This window comes from Leptodactylus fuscus, chromosome 3, assembly GCF_031893055.1.
Source record: "Leptodactylus fuscus isolate aLepFus1 chromosome 3, aLepFus1.hap2, whole genome shotgun sequence".
In the NCBI taxonomy this organism is placed as follows: Eukaryota; Metazoa; Chordata; class Amphibia; order Anura; family Leptodactylidae; genus Leptodactylus; species Leptodactylus fuscus.
The window spans coordinates 132,439,847-132,466,550 of NC_134267.1; the positions used below are offsets into that span (position 1 = coordinate 132,439,847).

Below are 26,704 nucleotides of genomic sequence, written 5' to 3' on the forward strand. Positions count from 1 at the left end.
TGTGAGGCAGACATGGTCTGGCATTTGTAGGCTGGGAAGGACCAATAATCATGGTCCTTACCATGCTGATAATATTAGCCCAGGTCTGCTTGTTTTTACTTTGGTTAGTTAAGAGGAAAGAGCGAACCCATTTAGTTTTTATCATTAATAATTATGAACAAATGACAAAAAGAGTCATAAAAAATTCCATTCTTGATATATTTATTCCTTTGACTAGACAGTCTTAAATGTACCAGATTTTGCAAAGTGTATGACACGCAACAATAAATCAAGTGAATCTTTAGACTGTCTAGTGTAAGATTATATCACCTAATAATTGGCTTTGATTTGGACAAGGATGCGCCAAAATTTTGGCATAGTTTTTAGTTTTACAGTGTTGCATCTCAGACCATTTACCTTTCTTGATAAACAATGTCCCTTCCACGGAAAGCCATGCAGAAAAGATGAAAAAATGTCTAAAACAATTCAGAAACGTTGTGCAAAGCATGTACTAGAGACTTTTGGCACAAATGAAATGAAATCCATAAACTAATCAGCCTGTCATAAGTAGCTTGTCCATAATTATTTATAATAAAAATGTGTACTTCTGCCTTTTTTCTTATAACTTGATTCTAATGTACTGTCAAATAATTTTGAAGATTTTTTTTTATAAATTATACTGTAGTTTTATACAGTACCATCATTCCCTGGACTACATGCTATGATTTTTTTTAGCCCTTTCTAGATCACATTTGCCTTGCTAAGTTTGCCTATTACATCTCATTTTTTTTTCTCACAATCATTCCACGTCTCATCATTGGTTTTTATACCGCTGTCCAGTCATTCATTTAATCTGCCCTACCACTTCACTGATTCCGATACAGTCATTTCACTTGTCTTTTCCCATCCCATTCCCAATGAAGCTATAGCTATAATTGAAATATGAAAGAACATAAATAGCTCTACATTATAGGAGGAACTTGAAATGTGTGTGTTGCCCAATCCACCTCATTTTCAGTAGGATCTCAAGATGATAAATTGATTACAGGCTGTCTTAATGCTGTTTTGTGTGGCTGAACATAGAACAGGCATCCCTGCAGCGCCACCACAGGTCAAATAACGTATTACACAGTTCCCATTGAAATCTCTGAAATGCCTGGTTCTCTGTGTAGCAGCTTCATGCTGTATCTTATAAAGTAACTGAAAAGAAACACACCATTGACTCAGAACTTGGAAATAACACATTTGAAAATTTGTTTTTCTAAACTAAATTATATTCTAAACACCTTTGATGAAACTATAGAAAAAAAATCTGACAACTAAATTTATCAAAGGAGGAGAGGTTTTTTTTCAAACCATTGGCATGGTAGAAAGTTTTCATTACATTGGGTATGTAGAACAGCTGTAACAAAAAATGTTTACCAATCAAAAAAATATAATCAGTGGGTATAGGGAAAATAAATAGACAATAAAACTCATGATATGTGGTCCTTAATGGATCTGATGAATCTGATGGAAAATAATGTAGTAGGACAGAACATTATTAATGTCTTGAAAAAAATGTATAGAATAGTGAAAGTATCATGGTTAAAAAGGAATAAAAAACCTCAATTGATCTTTGTTTTATATGACTTCTTATATGCTCTGTTCAATTGCTTTTTGCAACAATGTGTATGCCCAAACAGCAAGTACCTGGATTGCTGTACATCTGTTATAATTTTCTGTTATGATTTTCTGTTACACTTTTAGGGTTTGCATGTCCTATTGCATTGTAAATTGTACTTGTAAACTCTTTTTTACAGTTTTTTTTTTAAATTAAAATAAAATAAAAAAAATTGAGTCCCAACTAGAGTTATAAATCACCGTAATGCACCTATTTTACTTTAGAGATATTATAAAACCCTATCTGAATCCATAAAACACCATAGAGAATCATGAAGATCTAAATCATAACTAGAGATGAGCCAACACTGTTCGATCGAATAGATATTTAATCGGATATCAGGCCGTTCGAGTTGTTCGATTCCAATCGAATACCATGAGGCAAACACACTAAAAATTCATATCCCCTCCCACCTTCCCTGGCGCGTTTTTTGCACCAATAACTGTGCAGGGGAGGTGGGACAGGAACTATGACAACAGAGGCATCGAAAATAAATCAGAAAGAGTAATTGGTTGGCTATATCTGGTGACCTATAATTTATACGAATGGTGGATTTAACATTCAGTTAATTTGAGACTGTGAACTATGTGATTGTGAGATAGGGATAGATGTACAGGCAGGGTTAGCTAGGGATTACCTTTATTTAGGTGGGAATGTCACTCACCCAGCTCTTTGGGGCTCTATCTGGTTGGGATCCCTGTCAGCTTGCGATATGAGAGAGCTGACTTTTCCCCATAAGAATTCATTGAGCAGCGTTGATTGGCCGAATGCCATACAGAGTACAGCATTCGGCCAATCAACGCTGGTTCTGCCGGAGGCTCGTCTGTGAGGAGGCGGAGTCTAAGATAGGACCAGAATGGAGACTGCTGTGGACCAATCTTAGACTCCGTCTCCTCTGGCAGAACCAGCATTGATTGGCCGAATGCTGTACTCTGTATGGCATTCGGCCAATCAACGCTGGTCAATGCATTCCTATGCAGAGATGTAGCAGTGCTGGCCGTGCGCTCAGCTCGTCTACACCGGAGATGCAGCCGAGCTGAGCGCATGGCCAGCACTGCTACACCGGAGATGTGAACCCTGCTGCACACTCAGCTCTGCTGCATCAGAGATGTAGCAGGGCTGAGTGTGTGTGTTGAACCCTGCTGCACAATCAGATCTGCTGAGATGCAGCAGAGCTGAGTGTGCAGCAGGATTCAGCGCACACTCAGCTCTGCTACATCCCTGATGCAGCAGAGCTGAGTGTGCAGCAGGGTTCAGCATACACTCAGCTCTGCTACATCTCTGATGCAGCAGAGCTGAGTGTGCAGCAGGGTTCAGCGCACACTCAGCCCTGCTACATCTCTGATGCAGCAGAGCTGAATGTGCAGCAGGGTTCACATCTCCGGTGTAGCAGTGCTGGCCGTGTGCTCAGCTCGGCTACATCTTTGGTGTAGACGAGCTGAGTGCATGTCCAGCACTGCTACATCTCGGCATAGGAATGCATTGACCAGCGTTGATTGTCTGAATGCCATACAGAGTACAGCATTCGGCCAATCAATGCTGGTTCTGCCGAAGGAGGCAGAGTCTAAGATCTGTCCACAGCAGTCTCCATTCTGGTCCGATCTTAGACTCCGCCTCCTCACAGACGAGCCTCCGGCAGAACCATCGTTGATTGGCCGAATGCTATACTCTATATGGCAATTGGCCAATCAACGCCGGTCAATGCATTCCTATGGGAAAAAGTCAGCTCCCGCATATAGCAAGATGACAGGGATCCCAACGTAATACAGTGACTTGGGCATGTTAGATGCCCTCAGACATGCTACCCCTGCTGTCCCAGTTGCATTCCAGGGTGTTGGCATCATTTCCTGGGGTGTCATAGTGGACTTGGTGACTCTCCTGAGTCAAAGAGTGGGATCCCCTGAAATGAGCATTTTTTCCCCATAGACTATAATGGGGTTCGATATTCGTTCGAATAGTCAAATATTGAGAGACTTTTCGAAACGAATATCGAATATCGAATATTTTACTGTTCACTCATCTCTAATCATAACATCTGGTAAGAAATGCTTTTCATGCACTTGCAAAGAACTAGCACTAACATGAAAGATAATCCTCATTATAATCAACATCATCACCATTATCATCAAAATCATCACAATGCAATAAGAAAAAATCTTTGCTAAGGCTATAAAATTCAAGTAGTACTCGCTGGTAATTTGTAAGTCTGATTTGTAGCAACAGGGCCAGTATCTAACTAACTGGTTAATGTTCCTATGTAGGTTTCCTTCCTAATTGGGAATATAATTAGCCAGAATTTGATTTCAGATAATTACTGCTTCATGCGGAGTAGTCTTACTGAGTGGGCTGTAGCAACAAAATTAATACCTTCAATTTTTACTCTATAATTAAATGTCTTTACAACCAGCCTGTAAGTTTTGAGGTATGCATACTAGTGAACTAGGTACTCCTCAGCATTCCTAAGACATAGTTGTTGGTCCTCAGCAGTTCATAAAGTTAAAGGGACCCTAAAGGGAGTCTGTTAGTAGGAAAACAATTATCAAACTAATGATAGCTTTAGTGGAATTTCTTCCCTTGTTGAGGCTTCAGTCTCTGCTCTGGATAACCACCCCTAACTGCAGACAAGGCGTGACAAAGTGAAATATGCCACTCAAGCAATAGGGAGAGGAGCTGGGCAGCAATTGGGGGTGATTTATCCAGAGCAGACAGTGAATCCCTGACGGGAGAGGACACCCCTAATTTCTTGGTAAATGTGTACTACCTAACTGGCATGTGACATAACTAACTGGTACTGTAAGTGAATGACATGTGGATGACAATATAATAGTCATAGACTCTAGTCACTGACTACGATGGACTAAAGAAGGCAGATCTGACACTGTGTATTTTTTTTTTTTATCTGCTTAACAAAATGAGATTTGGCATTGGCACATGTGACCTGGCCAATATAAGGCAGTGAGCAGTCACAGCGTACAGTGGAGCAGTGATGGCAGGTCTGACACTGACATCTTTTTGACTGCTACAAAAAATGATTAACAAAATGATATTTGGCAATCAAAGGATGACGTGGCCAGTGAACAATCATCGCCTCTCTCTCTCTCTCTCTCTCTCTCTCTCTCTCTCTCTCTCTCTCTCTCTCTCTATATATATATATATTTGGAATTCTCTCCCTGCTTTTATAATCTCTCAAAATGGCTCCACTCTCTCTGCATTATCTTACATATTGTATATGAAATCATCTTTGTGACCTTTTTACCAGTAAGTTATGATTGGCTGTGAGGCTGTCAGATGATGATGCTACAAGCCCACTTAGGCCATATGGACCATCTGATCCTCATTATTTTTGCTCTTCTGCCTTATGTTATTGTCTGAGACTATTCACAAAATCCTTGTGGAATCCTGTTCATTACAGAACTGTTTGCTCATCTCAACTAATGAGGACACATCTGTAACCAGGTATATGTAATATTGGTTTACAATAATGAAATGGCTTGTTTGTGTAAATATTAGAGATGAGCGAACAGTGTTCTATCGAACACATGTTCGATCGGATATCAGGGTGTTCGCCATGTTCGAATCGAATCGAACACCACGTGGTAAAGTGCGCCAAAATTCGATTCCCCTCCCACCTTCCCTGGCGCCTTTTTTGCACCAATAACAGCGCAGGGGAGGTGGGACAGGAACTACGACACTGGGGGCATTGAAAAAAATTGGAAAAAGTCATTGGCTGCCGAAATCAGGTGACCTCCATTTTAGACGAATAGTGGATTTCAAATCCGGGTCATATGAGAATGTGAACTTTGTGACTATGAGACAGGGATAGCTGTACAGGCAGGGATAGCTAGGGATAACCTTTATTTAGGGGGGAATGTTATTAAAAATAACTTTTTGGGGCTCTATCGGGTGTGTAATTGTGATTTTTGTGAGATAAACTTTTTCCCATAGGGATGCATTGGCCAGCGCTGATTGGCCGAATTCCGTACTCTGGCCAATCAGTGCTGGCCAATGCATTCTATTAGCTTGATGAAGCAGAGTGTGCACAAGGGTTCAAGCGCACCCTCGGCTCTGATGTAGCAGAGCCGAGGCTGCACAAGGGTTCAAGCGCACCCTCGGCTCTGATGTAGGAGAGCCGAGGGTGCACTTGAACCCTTGTGCACCCTCAGCTCTGCTACATCAGAGCCGAGGGTGCGCTTGAACCCTTGTGCACACTCTGCTTCATCAAGCTAATAGAATGCATTGGCCAGCGCTGATTGGCCAATGTATTCTATTAGCCTGATGAAGTAGAGCTGAATGTGTGTGCTAAGCACACACATTCAGCTCTACTTCATCGGGCTAATAGAATGCATTGGCCAGCGCTGATTGGCCAGAGTACGGAACTCGACCAATCAGCGCTGGCTCTTCTGGAGGAGGCGGAGTCTAAGATCGCTCCACACCAGTCTCCATTCAGGTCCGACCTTAGACTCCGCCTCCTCCGGCAGAGCCAGCGCTGATTGGCCGAAGGCTGGCCAATGCATTCCTATGCGAATGCAGAGACTTAGCAGTGCTGAGTCAGTTTTGCTCAACTACACATCTGATGCACACTCGGCACTGCTACATCAGATGTAGCAATCTGATGTAGCAGAGCCGAGGGTGCACTAGAACCCCTGTGCAAACTCAGTTCACGCTAATAGAATGCATTGGCCAGCGCTGATTGGCCAATGCATTCTATTCGCCCGATGAAGTAGAGCTGAATGTGTGTGCTAAGCACACACATTCAGCACTGCTTCATCACGCCAATACAATGCATTAGCCAGTGCTGATTGGCCAGAGTACGGAATTCGGCCAATCAGCGCTGGCTCTGCTGGAGGAGGCGGAGTCTAAGGTCGGACCTGAATGGAGACTGGTGTGGAGCGATCTTAGACTCCGCCTCCTCCAGCAGAGCCAGCGCTGATTGGTCGAGTTCCGTACTCTGGCCAATCAGCGCTGGCCAATGCATTCTATTAGCCCGATGAAGTAGAGCTGAATGTGTGTGCTTAGCACACACATTCAGCTCTACTTCATCAGGCTAATAGAATACATTGGCCAATCAGCGCTGGCCAATGCATTCTATTAGCTTGATGAAGCAGAGTGTGCACAAGGGTTCAAGCGCACCCTCGGCTCTGATGTAGCAGAGCCGAGGCTGCACAAGGGTTCAAGTGCACCCTCGGCTCTCCTACATCAGAGCCGAGGGTGCGCTTGAACCCTTGTGCAGCCTCGGCTCTGCTACATCAGAGCCGAGGGTGCGCTTGAACCCTTGTGCACACTCTGCTTCATCAAGCTAATAGAATGCATTGGCCAGCACTGATTGGCCAGAGTACGGAATTCGGCCAATCAGCGCTGGCCAATGCATTCTATTAGCCCGATGAAGTAGAGCTGAATGTGTGTGCTAAGCACACACATTCAGCACTGCTTCATCACGCCAATACAATGCATTAGCCAGTGCTGATTGGCCAGAGTACGGAATTCGGCCAATCAGCGCTGGCTCTGCTGGAGGAGGCGGAGTCTAAGATCGCTCCACACCAGTCTCCATTCAGGTCCGACCTTAGACTCCGCCTCCTCCAGCAGAGCCAGCGCTGATTGGCCGAATTCCGTACTCTGGCCAATCAGCACTGGCTAATGCATTGTATTGGCTTGATGAAGCAGTGCTGAATGTGTGTGCTTAGCACACACATTCAGCTCTACTTCATCGGGCTAATAGAATGCATTGGCCAATCAGCGCTGGCCAATGCATTCTATTAGCGTGAACTGAGTTTGCACAGGGGTTCTAGTGCACCCTCGGCTCTGCTACATCAGATTGCTACATCTGATGTAGCAGTGCCGAGTGTGCATCAGATGTGTAGTTGAGCAAAACTGACTCAGCACTGCTAAGTCTGCATTCGCATAGGAATGCATTGGCCAGCCTTCGGCCAATCAGCGCTGGCTCTGCCGGAGGAGGCGGAGTCTAAGGTCGGACCTGAATGGAGACTGGTGTGGAGCGATCTTAGACTCCGCCTCCTCCAGCAGAGCCAGCGCTGATTGGCCGAATTCCGTACTCTGGCCAATCAGCACTGGCTAATGCATTGTATTGGCTTGATGAAGCAGTGCTGAATGTGTGTGCTTAGCACACACATTCAGCTCTACTTCATCGGGCTAATAGAATGCATTGGCCAGCGCTGATTGGCCGAATTCCGTACTCTGGCCAATCAGCACTGGCTAATGCATTGTATTGGCTTGATGAAGCAGTGCTGAATGTGTGTGCTTAGCACACACATTCAGCTCTACTTCATCGGGCTAATAGAATGCATTGGCCAATCAGCGCTGGCCAATGCATTCTATTAGCGTGAACTGAGTTTGCACAGGGGTTCTAGTGCACCCTCGGCTCTGCTACATCAGATTGCTACATCTGATGTAGCAGTGCCGAGTGTGCATCAGATGTGTAGTTGAGCAAAACTGACTCAGCACTGCTAAGTCTGCATTCGCATAGGAATGCATTGGCCAGCCTTCGGCCAATCAGCGCTGGCTCTGCCGGAGGAGGCGGAGTCTAAGGTCGGACCTGAATGGAGACTGGTGTGGAGCTATCTTAGACTCCGCCTCCTCCAGCAGAGCCAGCGCTGATTGGTCGAGTTCCGTACTCTGGCCAATCAGCACTGGCCAATGCATTTCTATGGGGAAAAGTTAGCTTGCGAAAATCGCAAACTGACAGGGATTTCCATGAAATAAAGTGACTTTTATGCCCCCAGACATGCTTCCCTTGCTGTCCCAGTGTCATTCCAGGGTGTTGGTATCATTTCCTGGGGTGTCATAGTGGACTTGGTGACCCTCCAGACACGAATTTGGGTTTCCCCCTTAACGAGTTTATGTTCCCCATAGACTATAATGGGGTTCGAAACCCATTCGAACACTCGAACAGTGAGCGGCTGTTCGAATCGAATTTCGAACCTCGAACATTTTAGTGTTCGCTCATCTCTAGTAAATATCAATGATTTACTGAGAGCGATATCCTGCTGACATACATGAAGGACTGTAAAATTTTCTGTATTCAAAAAATGCAATTGTTGTCTTTTGTTTTGTTCACATTAAGGAGAACCTGTTACAAGAAAAGCTAACTGGATTGAATTCAAATTCAACCCAATTTTCCAAAAGTTCTGGGCTTAACCAAAAATGTAGTTGTTTTTTTTTTTCCACCCATAAATCACTATTATACTCTGTGGTCTCATCAAATCATAGATTATAATAATTGGAAGCCCAGGGGAGGTACAGAAACATAATAAACACATACTCACCTTTGCTCACCCCTTCTGGATTCTCTCATGGAACTCAGTGCTCCTTTGAGGTCCTCTTCTGGTTTCTTCTGGCCTTATGGCGATGCCACATGTCCTGGGGGACTTTTGAGACCTGGGATTGACTCCATTCTTTTCACATTGTTTGTGTTATGAGGAGGACTAGAGTCTACACAATGCTGTGTGGAGGCTGCTGGCCTTCATTCCTCTGCGCTCCTGAGTCCTCACTTCCGGGTTTCAGGAGGCAAGCTGGAACCTCCGCAGTGTTGTGCGGGGTTGCCGGTCTACTCCTGAGCTGGATGGGGGACTTCCGGTTTTAAGCTTATTTAAGGAGGGCTCTGACTCTGAACCACCGCTGGTTATTCAGTTGCACTTCATTGTCTTGGTTGTAAGCGTTTCTCCGATTCTGATTACCTGTGTTCCTGACCCTTTTGCCTTGAACTTTGACCTTGCATCTGCCTCCTGATTTTGTACTGTGCCTGATCCTGTTAATGACCTTAGCTTGCCTCTAGACCTCTGCTCCCTGAACTCTACTTTGTACTGCCTTACTGCTCCTGTTACTGACTCGGCCTGCCTGACATTCCATTTGGTTTTCCCTCTGTACTGCGTTGCCCTATTGCTGACGACCTAAACCGTACGACTACGATTTTCTCTCTCCTGCCACCTGCTGACCACCTGCCTCAGCCTTCTGGACCCCTGGACCTATACCGCAACCTGAAAACATCTGCTGGTAAGAAATCTCAATGTCTGATTTGCCGTGATTTGTGGTGCGCTGTGTGTTTGGAAATTTCTTTCCCGTACCCAGCAGTGCTGCTAAGTCCATCCCCACGATCTGGGGCTCTGGTGAACAATATTGTGGGGTCGGAGTCCCAGGGGGCTGCTAGACATACAGCGCCGTCTTTACCATTTTAATCAATATATCTAGTACTGGTTCTCACTTTGGCTCTGAACTGCATCTGCTGTCCTAACAGGTTGAGGCAGATGTCTGCTGAGGAAGGTCAGATTTTTGACTGAAATGTTCAGATCTAACACAGGACTATAGCACTTCAAGTTCATGTTAAACAAATTGAGACAGGGGCAAATGAACCCAGGTATGTTCATCAAAATGAATCTCATTAGAATCTAATTTCTGATTAAATAATTCTGAAGCATTTTTCTCAAGTTTCAGTTATTTCACCTGAAAAAATATGAATAAATTGACAATGGTTATTACCCATTGTCAAAGGGATGTGTCCCTAGTTATTTTGTCAGCACCAATTGGACAAATTGATTTTGTGGGAATAACAGAAGGATATCACAACACGGAATTCTAACAAAAAAGCTTCCAGCATTGTTATTTCATGAAAAATTCAAGAATTTGCTTTAAAAAAAAAAATGTCAGGGGGTTGACAAAGCCCACTAGAATAGACACCAGAAAGCACTGTAGCGGTCCTAAGATTACTAACAATAGCTGGATTTGTCTATCTCTAAGGTGAGCTGCAACATAAATCCAGTCTCTTTTATTCAATTTTTATGCTGTGTGTCTTTCCACTAAATATATACTGTCTTTAAAGTATATACTGTCTTGTATCATTATCAAGTAACGTATTGGGTAACACTTGTGGTTATCACATACACATATGAAAATAAATAAATAATAAGAAGAACAGTACTAAGTTCCAGGCCAACACATCACATGCATTTTAGAACAGATTTGTCACATTCATTTTGCACATGAATCCAAGTTTGCAGAATTTATTGCTGAGCTAGAAGTCGTCCTGCTGGCAAATAGAGAAACAATTCATGCATAATATAAACTCTCTAGTCTAACAGAAGTGCTCATGTTTCTACGCTTGGCAGGAGATTGAATATTCTCGCTGTAGCATCATGAAAGAAGTTCTTCATCTTTGTATGTTTCCCTTAGAGGTTCAATTATTTAGTAATAAAGGGAAAAAAGTTTAAAAATGTTCTTGTTCCATCTATTTGTAAAGAATGTGTGCAGTATATAGACATACATTGCAAGGACTTGCTGTAATTGGAACAGTGAAAATACTTGTACCATGCACTCTCATATTAGAGACAACGCTAGACATCTTAAGCATTGGATCGAAAATGAGTTAGCTATATTCTTGCATTTTGATTTGTACAGAACACTCCAGAAGATAACTGTGCCAGGAAAGAAGTGGCGCCAATAACAGGATGGCAAGTCTGCCATAAGGAATAAACTGAGTGTGGGAACGAAAATGAGTTCCAGCACCATCAGTTAGTAAAAACCAAGTGATATAGTTAATGATCTATTAATTAAGCTAGCTTTAATTTCAATTACAGATTCACTTTATGCAAACTATAGACTCTATAATAATAAAAAAAAAATGTCGACAGGAGGCATTTTAGGTAACAAAAATGTTATCTGTGAATACATGTTGCACACAATAAATTAATATTGCATACAAATACAGTAATACAAATATCATATTTTTATATAATGATGGAATCAGATGGGGAATACGTTCTGCAATCCAGAAAATCTTCGGTTTTATGTCTTCCATAAATAGAAAGAACTATTAAACTCTCAGTTCGGTTTGGAATATACATAAAATACCAATGTTCAATTAATTTAAGTATATCATACTGGATAATATGGGATTAAAAACATTTGCCTTATAGGATAAAATCTGTGCCATACTAAAAAAGGCAATTAATACAAGGCAGGGATGTACACTTATCTGCCATGTTTTGGATACAATCTCATTCACTCTCTTGAGACTGTAAAATGCACCATTTTTCCCCTCTGCATTTCCTTAACAGTCAAAACGCAATGCATTTTCGCAATGTGTGGTCCTAACCTTAGTCCGATATAAGGTGCAGGACTTGACATAAATCAAGTACAGGGGTGGGGGTGGGGGGTTGGAGCCTAACCGTCAATGCTGATGGATGTCTGAGCCTGCAGCTCCGTCAGATCCATAGCCTGAATCCTGCCTTACCTCTCTCACAAGCTGCTTCACATGGGCAAGATCGGCAGAGACAGAAGTGGAGACCCCCTGGTACCCCCATTGGGAGAAATAACGCACCAGAAGTTAATAAATTCTTCAAAAAGAAGACACTACAATCGCCAGTGATGGCGTGAAAGATGGCGCCCAGAGACACGGGGCCTGGAGACACAGCGGAGGAATCGGACGCAGACAGTGCTACCAGTTATGATAGATCCGACACCATCTCCACTGCGATAACAAAATCCATTCTGAGGAAAGCTCTCACATAGGCCATCGCCTCAGTGCTTGACGAGCTAGGAGACGTGCACACAGACATCCAAGGTATGGGGCACTGGGTGAAGCCCTGGAGATGGCTTGCACCGCCAGAAAAGATCACTCCACCACTTTGGCCCAGCATCTGACTTTGCACCACAGCCACTTAAACAGTACATATGATCTTATAGAAGACCTAGAAAATAGAAACAGATGGCGAAATTTCCGTATTAAAAACCTACCTGAATCGTACTTTCCAGATTCACTCAGACAAGTGGCATCATCCCTTTTTTCCTCATTACTAGGCCCTGATAGGGCTGCAACTATGCAGATTGAAAAAATACATAGGGCAGTCCGCTCTAAGCCTAAGCCAGATGAACCTCTAAGGGTGAATTCACACTCAGTAAACGCTAGCTTATTCTGAACGTAAAACACGTTCAGAATAAGCGGCGTCTAAAGCAGCTCCATTCATTTCTATGGGAGCGGGGATACGAGCGCTCCCCATAGAAATGAATGGGCTGCTTCTTTCACTCCGTGCAGTCCCATTGAAGTGAATGGGGAGTGCCGGCGTATACGGCAAGCTCTGCTCATGCCGGAGCGTACACGCCGGCACTCCCCATTCACTTCAATGGGACTGCACGGAGTGAAAGAAGCAGCCCATTCATTTCTATGGGGAGCGCTCGTATCCCCGCTCCCATAGAAATGAATGGAGCTGCTTTAGACGCCGCTTATTCTGAACGTGTTTTACGTTCAGAATAAGCTAGCGTTTACTCAGTGTGAATGCACCCTAAGAGACGTGATCTGTTGCCTCCTGACCACCATGGTCTCTCGGCGGCTAGGGACAAGCGTCCGCTCTTATTTGAACAACCTGACCTCCAGATATTCCAGGACGTAGCTCCATCAACACTTGCCAAGCAGCGAGTCCTCTGTCCATTTCTAGAAGCCCTAAAAGAGAAAGGACTTCCATATGCTTGGTTTTTCCCATTTGGTCTTTCTATTCTGAAGCAAGGCTACAGGATAGTCATACGCACCCCAGATGACCTCTCAAATGCCTAGTCAGCACTGGACATCTCATCCATAGTGATTTCCTCCTGGCTTCCTCTACTTGAGGATATATCAGCTTTGCAGAGTTACCGCTACTAGATGTGGGTGGAAAAATTGGCAGTTCACGATCTCCTAAATCTCCAAAGGTGCGGAAAATACCAGGAAAGCAACGTCTCCAAGATCTTGGCTGACATAACCCCGGTGAACTTATCAGAATCCTTTAAGTTTTGTCCTACTCCACGGGACCTACATCACACGTGAGTTGCCTCTGGGCTCCCCCAAGTTCACTAGACATGTTCACTTTTAGTTTTAAAAGTTACCTACTAAGACTATCACTGGTTTTGGTTCTCACCTCTGGGGTGTCTGCTTCACCAATTAACTACACTTATGTATTACACTGATAACAGCCATGCTCATGCTTGTCATGGGTCACATGAAAAGGAAACACCTGCCTTATTTACACGACAAGTGACTCTTCATACAACCGTTAAAGGTCTACATCCCTGCAAATTAGTAGCAGACCATAGCCCTCTGGGGTGCATATGTGCCTAGATGGTGATTCCTGACCCCCCATGGACTATCACAGATGACTGGTTCCCTCCTTCCCTTGATTTTTCATGGCACAGTCTTTAATTTTTGTGTATTCCTTAGGGTGGGCCTTAGGGTCCGCCCTCCCGCCCGGACCATTGGGATCCTATGGGTCATATTTGGCCAGGTCCCATGGATACGGGTGGTTGCGCACCTCAGACGTAACTAACTTCTGAATTGATTGCTGTCACGAAGCTCAATTGATCTATGCCACTTGTTGATTGTTGTGGTGCATAGTCATGCCCGATACTCCATTACCGCTTATTGCATTTATATGTGTTGCTGAACTAACTTTGGTTTATATATTTGAACACTAGCCCTTCTCATCTCCCCTTCCCCCCACCCATTCAACCATCCATACACATCATCATGATTTTGCTGATAGAGCCCCTTTAAGGGCCTTGCGCTTCTAACCGACAGTTAGGTACGGGCTCGCCCGGCCCTGGATCCACCCCTGCTATCTCTTCGCCAACTGCCGTGGAAGGATTGGTGTTGGAGATTGGATCAGGCTCTTCTGGATCACCCTGAAGTAGTCACCACTATCAGAGAAAGTCTAGATATGTACTTCTCTATTAACGCCAACCCAGAAAGAGGGGTCACCCGACAAAAGGGGCAAGCTAATGATCTCCGTGATTTGTAAACATAAGATTAAATGTGTTGACTTCACTAAATTGGAATCCCTCAGATAAACCTCTCTCCTTTCTTCATAAAGACCAGTTAACAACATTGATCCAAAATTGGCTATCTACTAATGATCCACGTGTAGCTCTTACCACTTTCGAACGTGCTCTTGTAGCGCAAAACAAACTATTTAAAAAAACTTTCTATGTGCTTCCCACCTTTGTGACCCCCCCCCCCCCCTCAGATTTCCAAACTTGCTTTTCTAACATCCTGGGAAATTGAACTGAATTTGTCCCCACAGAGGAACAAGCAAACAAATACTATTACACTCTCATGGCTTCTCCCCTTGAGTCCGTCTCCAGGAAACTCATTATAAACTACTAATGAGCTGGTATCAATGGCTCCACAGGATGAACCTAAAGGATACAGACAGATGCTGGAGATGCAAGATGCAGGTTGGGTCTTTGTGGCACATCTGGTGGTTTTGCCCTGCTATTGCCCAACTCAGGCAAGACATCCAGCCGGTCATTAGATCACTCACATCCCTCTCCTTCGTACTAAACCCACAAATACATTAATGCTGCAAAAAGTGCAGGTGAAATCTGTGTTATGTTTTTAACTACTGGGAAGCCACACATAGACACATATAGGATAGAGACAGGGAGAACCTGCCCCTTTTGCTGCCCGAGGCGCACTACAGAAAGCCGCCCACCCCGCCGGGGGAGGGGGCGGAGCGGGGGCGTGGCTGAGTGGAGGGGCGTGGCGAATCAAAGGGGGCGGGGATTAGCACCGTTTGCCGGCAGAGAACAGGACCAGAGACTGCCTGCTCTCTGCCTGAGTGTGAGCGGAGGCTGCTGGAGCAGCGCTGCTCCAGTGGCCTCCCCAAACCACCGCTTGGTGCTAAGCCAGTCTAGGACAGCTTGTCCTGGACTGGCTTAGAAGCGAAAGAGGGACCGTCCTCCTTGTGGAAGATGAAAGGAAAACCGCGCTCGCCCAGGTACAATGAAAAGACTTTATTTTGCACAACGCGTTTTGAGCATACTGCTCTTTCTCAAGTGCATATGATCAACCTTCCCAAGTTGAGGGTTAGTGCTTGAAGGGTTGTTTACATCAAGCACTAACCCTCAACTTGGGAAGGTTGATCATATGCACTTGAGAAAGAGCAGTATGCTCGAAACGCGTTGTGCAAAATAAAGTCTTTTCATTGTACCTGGGCGAGCGCGGTTTTCCTTTCATCTTCCACAAGGAGGACGGTCCCTCTTTCGCTTCATTGCCTTGACGTCTTGCAGGCGTTCTTTCCAGCGGCTGCCCGTGTCCCTATTGCTTCCAATATTATACGTCATAGAGTTGTTGTGTCACACACAACTCTTCCAGGTGAGCGGCCAATTTTTTGCTTACTTACCTTTTACCCATCATTTCTACACATTGGTCGGCTCGGTGCCCCTCTCTCTCTGTATTCTGGACTGGCTTAGGTTAGCAAAAATGCCGCCCTCCCTGGGGCCCTGGCATAGCGCCGCTTGAAGCACTCGCTTCAGGTCGCCTCATGGGAGGTGCAGCGCTGGATAGAGATCTTGTAACGGGTGCAAAATCATGATCATATCCATGACCATAACCAGCTATGCTGAGTAAACAGGAAAGGTAAGAAGGGACACATCTGTATTTTGGTTCACCAGTCATGTAAATGAAGTTCAATTTCTCCTGAAGCCAATTCAATACAATACCATGATATGATAACAAGAGTTTCAAAAAGCTGCAAATCACCCTCCCCACCAGATAGTCATACATAGGCACAAACAGGATAGTTAGCATATCACTTTTCACAGAACCATGTTGTATTTAGAAAGGATATGTAACTTGTTATACATATATCTGACGTGCAGCCAAGAGGACAGGTACTAAATAACTAACCTCCCTTGTAGCTGCAATTACAACACTTCCTACTCTCTATTATCAATCATATCTGTAACAAAGAATAGACTCTACCACCATTTCTTCATATGGGAAATATGCAAATCTGTTTTCCAGAATGTAATTAGGAAAACAGATTTGCATATTAACCCATAATCCCCCAGTGGTGCGAAAATGGCTTTGTTGGTCTCCACATGCCTGCAAAGGTGCTCTCTCCTTAAGGAGAGTAGGAATAGTGTATGCCTAACACAACACATGTTCTGCTTAAATGAAGAATCAATAATATTATACATAGTGTAGAACACAATATTATATAATAAAAGCAACAAAATAATGACAAAAATAAATGTGTATTAAGTAGTTGTTTATTTGCCCTTAATGAAATGTCTCTAATAGGCCATGAGTCAAGATTTACTTGTGAAGTGTGAAGAAATACTATTGACTACTGCGGTAAATGTAGCTTGTGCCATTAAAATGTCCCTTTAGGCTATGAAGCCATCTAATAGTCATATTTTATACAAATGTAAATTCTATTTTACTGGGACAGAGCTGATCTGAATTTCTACAGGGGGGAAATCCAAAAAATATTACCCATTGGGGGTACTAGACAATCAGAATTGAGAAATTCCTCTATAATAAATCCACACTATCCATTGAAGCATTGGAACAAACTCATATTCCTGTAACATCTTGTCCTTGAGATGTAAAACAATATACACTAAAGAGAGAGACTTGATGCCTCACGGATAGTGAATTTCTTTTATTGCAATGTGCAGACTTGCAAGATAAAGTTCTATGTGGCTGGCCAACAAGTCTCTTTTTATTCTATTTTCTTTTCTGCAGACAAAGTAGAATATTGTACCATGAACAGATAAATCAGATTTTTAACTGTTTTATAGATTTCTTTGCTGCATAGAAATCAAAATAAAAAAAATCCAGATATATTTATAAAAAAGATAATATATATTTTTTTAAATTAAAATATATATTATAATTAGGTATAAAGTGCACTTTAAAATATATATTCCTTTATTTTGATAATATAAAATTATGTTTTTTTTTATGAATCCCTCCCTTTCCCCTGAGTCAGTTATCTGGTTATTGTACTGTTTACATTAGTGATTTAATTTTTTGGATTGATCTTTAATTGATCTATATCAGCTCTCCATACTGACTTCATAGTGAGCCAATCTAAACAAGCAGAATTGTGTGATCCCAGTTATACAGAGGGTAGACCACAGACTACCTTAAACTCTCCATTAACTCTAAATATAGCTGTGGCTTATTGAAACAAAACTAAAAAGGTACCAGAAACACTAAAATTAATGAATAACAAGAGAGCAGTACCAAAATAAAACATTGTATGCAATAGACAACATACAAATTTATAGATGAACAGATTTGTCCACCCTTAACATAGCTCAAATTTGGGGACTCCAATCTCTCATGGAACCAATTCAACACAATATTGTGACATCATTGCAGTCATTGACAGGCTGCAATGCACTGCACATCCACTGGGTGGCCATATAGAGAAACATATAGCATATCATTTACAATAATGCAATGTCACAAATCGCGCTACATTTGTAAGCTGTTTACATAACCAGACATGTCAAGCCAAGAGGAACGGGGAAGTCAATTAAAGAGATTAAGAGCTTATGATTTTTCCTTTGCCTACTCTTATTTTTAACATTTTTCAAGCACTAAAAAGTCATGTTTTCTTCATATATTCATGCAGTTAAGCTATTTCAAGGAATTATATTTCTATCACATGAGACTTCATTATCCTGTAGGTAAACTTCTTGTATATGTATTTTTCATGTGTAATGGGTCTCAGTCTTGTACAAAATGTTACAATTTGTTGTGAATACAGGTGAACAAAAATAGATAGGACAAGCATAGCACTTAGCAATAGTCAAGCAGTTACTGGGATTTTGCAGTAAATGCACTAAACAGAAATGGCAAATCCTGGTAAATACGCAGTTGAAGCAAACATTAACTTAACCTTCGCAACTGCTTTTTTGTGCTAAGTGTCACTTTAAGGTTTACTGCAAAAGTGTATTTAATGACAAAATTTATAGTGTAGATGCAAACCTAGCTTTACTATACTATCAGCCTTTTCAGGAAATATATATATATATATATATATATATATATATATATATATATATATATATATTTTAAATAAGAAGACCTTGGAGCTGCATATAAACTTAAATGGAGTCTACCACCTCCTCGAGCATGTTCAACTGCCACCACTGAGGTGGAATGAGGACATTACATAATATATAACATACATTTGTTATGTATGTTACCTTTGTAGTTTTGGAGAAAAATAACTTTGAAGTATTATGTGAATAAGGCAGGAGATGGCAGGGGTCTGAATGGCAAGAGCAGTTTTCCAGGGTGCTGAAGACCCACCTCCAGTGCACCAATTCAATTTTTTACTAAAAACTTCAAAGTTGTTTTTCTCCAAATCTATATTAACAACAAAGGTACATTCTTTATCACTGTAATGTGCTCTACAACACAGTGAAGGCAGTTGAATATGTTTTGGGGTAGTAATAGACTGAATTTAACACTTTTATTTATTTATGCTTACTTGTATAGTGCCATTATAGTCCACAACGCTTTACAGTCAGTGTCCCCATAGGGCTCACAATATGCTTTCCATATCAGATTGTCTTTTGAAGTGTGGGAGGAAACCCACTCAAACATGTGGAGAACATATAAACAAACTCCTTGCAGATGTTGTCCAGGCAGGACTCAAACCCAAGACTGCAAGGCTGCAGTGCTAACCACTGAGCCATCATGAATGCCCAGTATCTAGAATTATGAATTAAGTTGTTAATACTTCAATAATAATAATTCATTTTATTCACAACTAAAGAAAATACTATGCAATATAGTTCAATTCATAGTGTAGATAGAAACCTAGCTTTACTATCATACTACCTTTACAACAAGTACGGATATTTTACCATAAATAACAAGACTTTGATGCTAAACTTTAGGTTGCTGTATATAAACTAACACTTTATAAAAGTTATAGTCCTGGAATTACCACAAACATTGGTTTACTGAATCCTATATTAAGAAGTATGTTGTTAATAATTATAATCTATATTGTTCTGAATAATCATATGCAGTGTTCATCGTGAATATAAGGTAATTTATTCAAAAGAAAAAGTGTTGTAAAATGTCTTATTTTCCATTTGGTTCTGTAAATTGAGCTTTTAAGGACGATAACTAGATTCCCCTGAGAGAATATATATTCCTTAGAAATCTCTAATGATGTTGATGTTAGCATTTTTTGATAATCATGCACAATCACAAGGAACCATTATTGCATATGTGGAAAGTAACTGAAGGACGACTTCATCACAAAAGACTTTTATAGAGCAAAAAATATAATCTAAAAGAAGATGTAGATTCATTTTCATCATAATACTGAAGCCCTATAATGACCCTCTCTCACTGCTAGTGTTTTATTTGTCTTTTAATTTGTATAGGCTTTTTGTAGAAGAAATATTATTGTGCAGCGAAAATATACTCAAGGTTACTAGACATCAGTAAAATCTTAAAGTATGTATACAATAATACAGAAGAGGTTTGGCCATCGCTGCAAGGTCTCTACTGTATTACACCAGAAACCCAATGGCAATGCCCTCAGTCAGTGCCTGCACTGATCGCAAGCATTAACCCCACTAATGCTTAGTCAGAGCTGACCAAGGTGCTAATCCCATCCACACATTGCAGAAAAAATTTGCAATGGAAATATTATGTGCTTTTGCAAATTGCAGCATGTCAATTATATCTACGGAAATGCTGGCTTTTTTCTGTAAGGGTGCATTCACACGGAGTAAAATGGAGTGTATTTTGGAGTGTAATTTTACACATGTAAAAAAATTTACGTGCGTATTTTGGAGCGTTTTTTTACACGTGGCGTTTACGGAGCGTTTTTTGGAGCGTTTAAGCATGTAGAAAAACGCGCTTCCGCAAATGCTCCAAAAAATGCTCCGTAAACACCACATGTAAAAAACGCTCCAAAATACACTCCATTTTACTCCGTGTAAATGCATCCTAAAGGTATAATAGAGGCAGAAAGCCTGCGTCTATGAATCAGGAGATAGGGTTGTATTGAGTACTATATTCAGCCAGTATGGTTCTCTATGGAGAAAGATATTAAACAACATATTTAGTTCTGATACATGGGAAGCATAGATACTTTTTATATAATTATTAAAAATGACTCAAAACTAAAATATTATTCAATACAGTTTTCTTTAAAAAAAAAAAAAAAAAAAAAAATCCCTTGATTGGGTTTCCCCATCTCAGTGTTTCAGCTTATTTTCTGTCTCCACTTCCTTCCACTTCCTAACTTTAGCGACAATTTGTGGGTAGGTTTTGCCTGTGTGACTACAGCACTTAGGGGGAGGTATAAATTGTCTATAAATCTCTAGGAGGTGCTGTTTGTGCCTTTTCTCTACCAGCTCACTGAGCTTCCCCCTCCCCTATCTCCACATACTTCTATTGTGAGCTGTAATCTGACAGCTTTGTGAGCTGCAATTCTATCTTTGTTCTGCAAGATAAATTAAGCAGATATTCAGAGTTAGTGCCCTTTTAGGAAGAGGAGAGTATGGCAAAAGAGCCAGATAAGTGGAGAAAAAGGCTTATTTTCCTGGTCAGATATTTCAAAATGTCTTATATATGAGTACATAGTACATGGTAGGCACATAGTAGGTGGTCCAGTTCAACAGTCATTCCAAAGTGCAGCAAAAATGACTTCCAATTCAAATGAGGTCCAATTCACAATTGAGAAAAGGCAATCGTATAGATAATCGGATCCAATATTCTACATTGATACTCCATATTTATCCTGGAGGCCACTGTATAGCAACATGTAAATATTCTATTCTCAGGACAGGTTATTAATAAGAGATAGGGGTGTGAGTGACAACTGGGACGCCCAATGATCAGCTGTTTGAAGGGGCCACAGCATTTATATGAGCGCTATGACTTGTTCACTGTTTATATCGCACTTGCCTGTTTCCCAGAGGCTGTGTCATGTAATTACCACCTCATCCTATTCACCTCTATGTGTCAAGGCTATATTATAAAAGAAAAGCATGCAATATAAACAGTAAAGATGACATAGGTCTCAGAAAGCATTCTCCCCAAATAGCTGATCATCCCTTTTCTTGAGTGTTGGACTCCCACTGATCACTTTTGGATTACTTTGCCTGATAGAGTATTAATAAAAATGATTTGGACAACCCCTTTAAAAAGATTTGCAATTTGTTATTGCGTTGCTTGATCAGGACGGAGTCATTGTGTGAGTCATACACCTTACTTGAGATAATAAATCTTGGAAAAGGTCAAATGATGTTTTATAAATGATTGAAAGTGATGGATATTTATCGTTTATGTTTTGCTATGTACTTCAAAACCTTTTATAATACAATTGTGTGGTTTATCAGCAGATTATAAAATTCATGTAGTAGTGACTGAAACCGTTAAGATACAGTATGACCATTGTATGAATGTCACGCCCTACCCCATATTATTTCAGATGTTGAAATATCTCCGTCCAATCCAATTGGATATTTCATGTTACTGATAGTTAGCTAATCTATACACCATCAATGTTTCATTCCAGGAGTCTAAGAACAAGACACCCATTTGTGGACAACTTTGTTTCGGTTTGTTAACCCTCTTTGGTATAGAGCAGGGTCCTGGCCTGAATCGGAGGTGCTGTTTTTGCTAAAAAGGGATTTGTATCTAACACATAAACTAGCCTTATAATAGTAAGCCAGGATTTAATGTAGCAACTAAAGGTTAGTAATTATATTTTATTTACTTATAGAGATAGTGACTTTATCAGGTTTATTGCACTGACCTTTTTGCAAAGCAAAAGAAAGTCCAGCCATATTGTTTGACACCTTTGAAATAGTTTCTCAGAAACTGATGGTAATCTGTCACATTCTTATTGATGGAACATGCTGACAAAAGGACAATTTCTGAGAAGCTAATTCAAAGGTGACAAACAATAAGACTGTACTTCCTGTTGTCACTTCTGCTAAAACTGTCCAGAACACAATAAAAAAATGCCCGTATCTCTATAAATCAATAATATATGATACAAAACTTTGGTACTGATCCTACTTCTGATTTACTATTATATGGTTACATATAAGGAAAACTAGAAAAGGTTAATAGTAAGGTAGTATATCACTTTAAAAAGTATTTAGGTCATTTATCAGGAATTCATATAGTCCAGTTAACACATTATAATACTTAAAAAAATAGAATTTTTTGAAACCAGATATTAAATCAAAAGTCGATTCTTACCTACATTTCCTGTTGTGAGATAAGAATTCTGAAAATCCATCATTCCCATTCCAACAATGTGTATAAAATCTTCAATGACCTGCATCAGTTCTATCGAGCCTGGGTAAATCTAGAATTAAAGATTACAGTGGCAATAGCAGACAATAGGTTACATAAGCCAGACAGACATGACCTCGCTGCTGACTGCCCAGCACAATATCCACTATGTGACGTCTAACTTAAAACATGTTATGTGCATACAGCACATTGAAGGCCCGGAATAGAAGTTATGATATTTTTTGACCATTTAGACCAGGCATATTTATTTACAGCCTCGATAATGTTCTGAAAAAAGCAGCTGTAGAATTGCAGATTTGTGGGAAATTGGGTGCTGCCATACATCCGATCCATATATAAACGGTAATTATTGGTTTGTTGCTTTGACAAATAATTTGATGTGCTAGCCTCTGCAGCTGCACTTCACAGAATGTCCTCCAAATCCTCCACACGGGAGCGAAGGTTTCCGAAGAATAGAAGAGGCTACACAGCAAATACTAAGACAGTAAGCGTACATTGCAGTGATAACACTTGTATCTTTTAGCAAAGGGTCTCACCAAAATGAACGTGTAGAAGGTATAGTGCTGTTAACAGGCTTTCTCCTTGCTCTAATACAGCAAAATAATTGTACTGGGATCAACAAAGCAACCATTTCTCCGGCACTACACATACTTGTTTCCATGACAACTCGGGATGCCTTGCAGCTGACTCATACGCTTAGACAACAGCTTTATACCTTTGTTTAGTACTTTGTACTGATTCGCCATCTACGCTCATCTCCTATATGTAAGACACGTTGCTCTCAAATATAGCTGTCAAATTAATGCGCAACATTAACAAAATTTCCCCAAAATCCAAACATATTAGCTTATGGTAATTTTAGTGGTTTCAGTAATTCAAAATTATGGAGTCATGAATCACACAGGCATATTCACAGCTTTTATGACACCATACACCCTTCAAGAGATGTAATGGTAATAATATAAATGAAGAAATATTTCAAACATATTGAACAAATCTTGAGAGAAACATCTGCTTAATGGCCACCTAACTCAATGGGCTTTAGTGCAGCAACAAATGAGCACTTTGTGGCAGAATAAATTATCAAATCTATACAAGACAAGTTTTAACTTTGCAACTATTTTTATATGTCCAGGGATTGCATTGTGATCAATTTCCTAAATCTTTTACAGTACCTATTTGTTAGGTACTATGATAAAGATAATAGAGAGGAACAGCTCAGGGAGATTCCCTGTGGTTTCCATTCCAGAAACATCTAAAGAGTAAGACCATAAATGAATTAGTATGGTTGACATTCACGGAACATCCTGGGGGCTGGAAGGGAAGCGGAGATGACCATTGGCAGAAGTGGGGTCAGTAAATAAGGCCACGACACTTGTTGGCTGAGCTTTGTGAGATTCATCTCCCAAGAGTCGCCTAGTGGTTTTATTCGGACCAAACATGTCTAAAACAAAATTGCTATTATTGTTATTCTTTAAGTATAGTATAGACCAGGGGTCCTCAAACTTTTTAAACAGTGGGCCCGAGCTCCCCAGGAGCTTCATTATAAATGCACGCCTGCCAGTGTTGTCGGCGGGGCCAGACAGAAGTGCTTGGCGGGCCGCATGTGGCCCTCGGGCCGCAGTTTGAGGACCCCTGGTATAGAGTATAATAAGCGGAGGCCCAGGGAAGGTGGTCATACATAAAAAACAGTGTTACTCACCTCTCTATGCTCTTCGGGCCTATTCAATTGTGTGGCAAACTTTTGGGATTTGTAATTAGGCCTCAGCAGTCCTGTAGGTCACGCTGATGTCACAATGCATAATGATACCAATGTAACCTAGTATGGGACATTATACTGTGTGAAGAAACCACAGCGGGAAATTGTATTGTGTGGAGGCCACTAAGGGACATTATACTGTGTGGAGGGGACACTGTGGGAAATTGTATGGAGGTCCCTTTGGGACATTATACTGTCTGAAGGGAACACTGTGGGAAATTGTATGGAAGTCCCTTTGGGACATTATACTGTCTGAAGGGAACACTGTGGAAATATGGGTTTAAACTGTGAGTAAATTATAATATGTAGGTGCCAGAAAAATGAGTGCTTTCCCACATGGGGCCAGTAAAGGGGCACAGAGGAAAGGGGGTGTTATGCCATGTGGGGGCCCAAATGAAAAGTTTTCTATGGGGCCAATTATTTACTAGTTACAACCTTGGTTTCATCTTCAGGACAATTCCTATCTTTAAGCCATATTAGGGCATATAGGTATTATAGAGTGATGTTACCACTTGGGACCCACCTAGCCCTACATGTGGCTCCTGCATTGACAGGCTCTTTGCAACCTTTTTGTCTAAGACATAGAGAAGATTTTCTTAACAATTATTAAGAAATTAGTTTAGGAACATGTAGCCTTTTTTGGACAACAATTACTCCTCCTAGTTCCTAATGCACATGCATGCTGTTTTTGAATGAATATGCATGTTATTTCTACAAATAGGGTGATAAACTAACTTAGCTTTTATGTATATGGACACCTTTATGTTTGGGCATGAACTTCTGGGACAAAAAGTTATAGACTTTAAAGGTCTTCATTTTTCAATTACAGCTCTTTGAAGTACATTAAGTGATCCTATACTACATTGCTTGGAGAACAATGAAACATCTTATCCAAAATAAAATGTAGAGTTTGAGGCAGTCAAATTTCTCTACTTGCCCTGCTCATTGAATATACAAGACATAAATGTCAAAAAATTTATGTCAGACAGAAATAAAGACATTTTGATTCTATAATGGTATCATTAATGTCAAGGAATCTGAAGCATTAACTTCCTAGATGTAATCCCGGTCCACTTCATCAGACAAGCCGTCAACTTCACACTAGCCTTATATGAATACATACTGTATACGCTGTCTACCAATAAGTATTTGGACACCTGTGGTCTGAGCGGCAATTACAGCCTCAACCCTTCGGGGTATGCTTTCCACAAGTCCTTGTATGATGGCTAGTGGTATTTTATTCTATTTGGCTTGGAGAAGACAGGTAAGTTCTTTCACCAATTTTGGACGGTTGCTGCATCCCTTAGTTTGCCGATCCAACTCGTCCAAGAGGGGCTTGATAGGGTTCAAGTCTGGGCTCTGGGCAGGTCAGTCCAGTCGGTTAACCTGATTGTACCAAGTCATGGTAGACCTTGCTACATGACAGCTGGCGTTGTCATCCTTGAAGTAACATTGGTCCGACCCATAGAACCGCCATAATGTAGGAAGCATACTGTTATCTAAAAAAGTGCAATAGGCGTCAGCGTTGAGTTTACCATTCACTGGGACCAAGGGTCTCAGTCCATACCAAGAGAAACACCCTCAGACCATAACTCCACCTCTGCAGAACTTTACTGGGTGTCCAAATACTTATTGGTAGACTGTGTTTATCCACAAATATAAGTCTGTTGTGTTTGAATGAGAATATCTATAAATGAAGCAGTAAATCAACATAATCTTCAGATGACCTCAACCATTTGCCTATTTTCACTTTCATCCCACAAATCTTATATAAAGTAAAACATATGAAAAGAATGCCTGAATAATTCAATGAAATCATTACACTGGTCTTACCTGTTGTGCATCTTCCCACTTTTCTTTGTTCTCTTCATCCAGGAGGTTGCTAACTATTTGAAAGAAGTTCTAGAAAAAATATATGTCATTATGCAAAAAGTGATAGGTAATTATACACAATAAAGCTAAACATGAGTAACATTTGTTTAAGAAATACTGCATCTACAAAAAATACTATGTATATATATATATATATATATATATATATATATATATATACACACACACATTTATATATAATTTTACTGAGCATTACATAAGATGTTTATCTGCTGTGGCTTATTATATGTTTTAACTGAATATGCACACTCCTGTGCAAACACCCTCATTGCCGCAAAGATCTCATTTGCATATTAACAAAATTAGCAATATCTTAGCAACAGAGGCACCAATTTAC

The 26,704-nt window shown here is 41.0% G+C and overlaps 1 protein-coding gene across 8 annotated transcripts in view; it reads right to left on the bottom strand.

The window, feature by feature from the left end:
* Positions 1 to 26,704, bottom strand: part of ADGRB3 (adhesion G protein-coupled receptor B3) — a 690,055-nt gene that overhangs the window by 311,180 nt on the left and 352,171 nt on the right. For all 8 annotated transcript variants that reach the window (XM_075268344.1, XM_075268342.1, XM_075268340.1 and 5 more), the window contains 2 exons: positions 26,308 to 26,376; positions 22,659 to 22,767 (listed from right to left, as the gene is read on the bottom strand). In XM_075268344.1, coding sequence (XP_075124445.1) covers positions 22,659 to 22,767; positions 26,308 to 26,376 — 178 coding nt within the window. The remainder of the gene's footprint in view (positions 1 to 22,658; positions 22,768 to 26,307; positions 26,377 to 26,704) is intronic.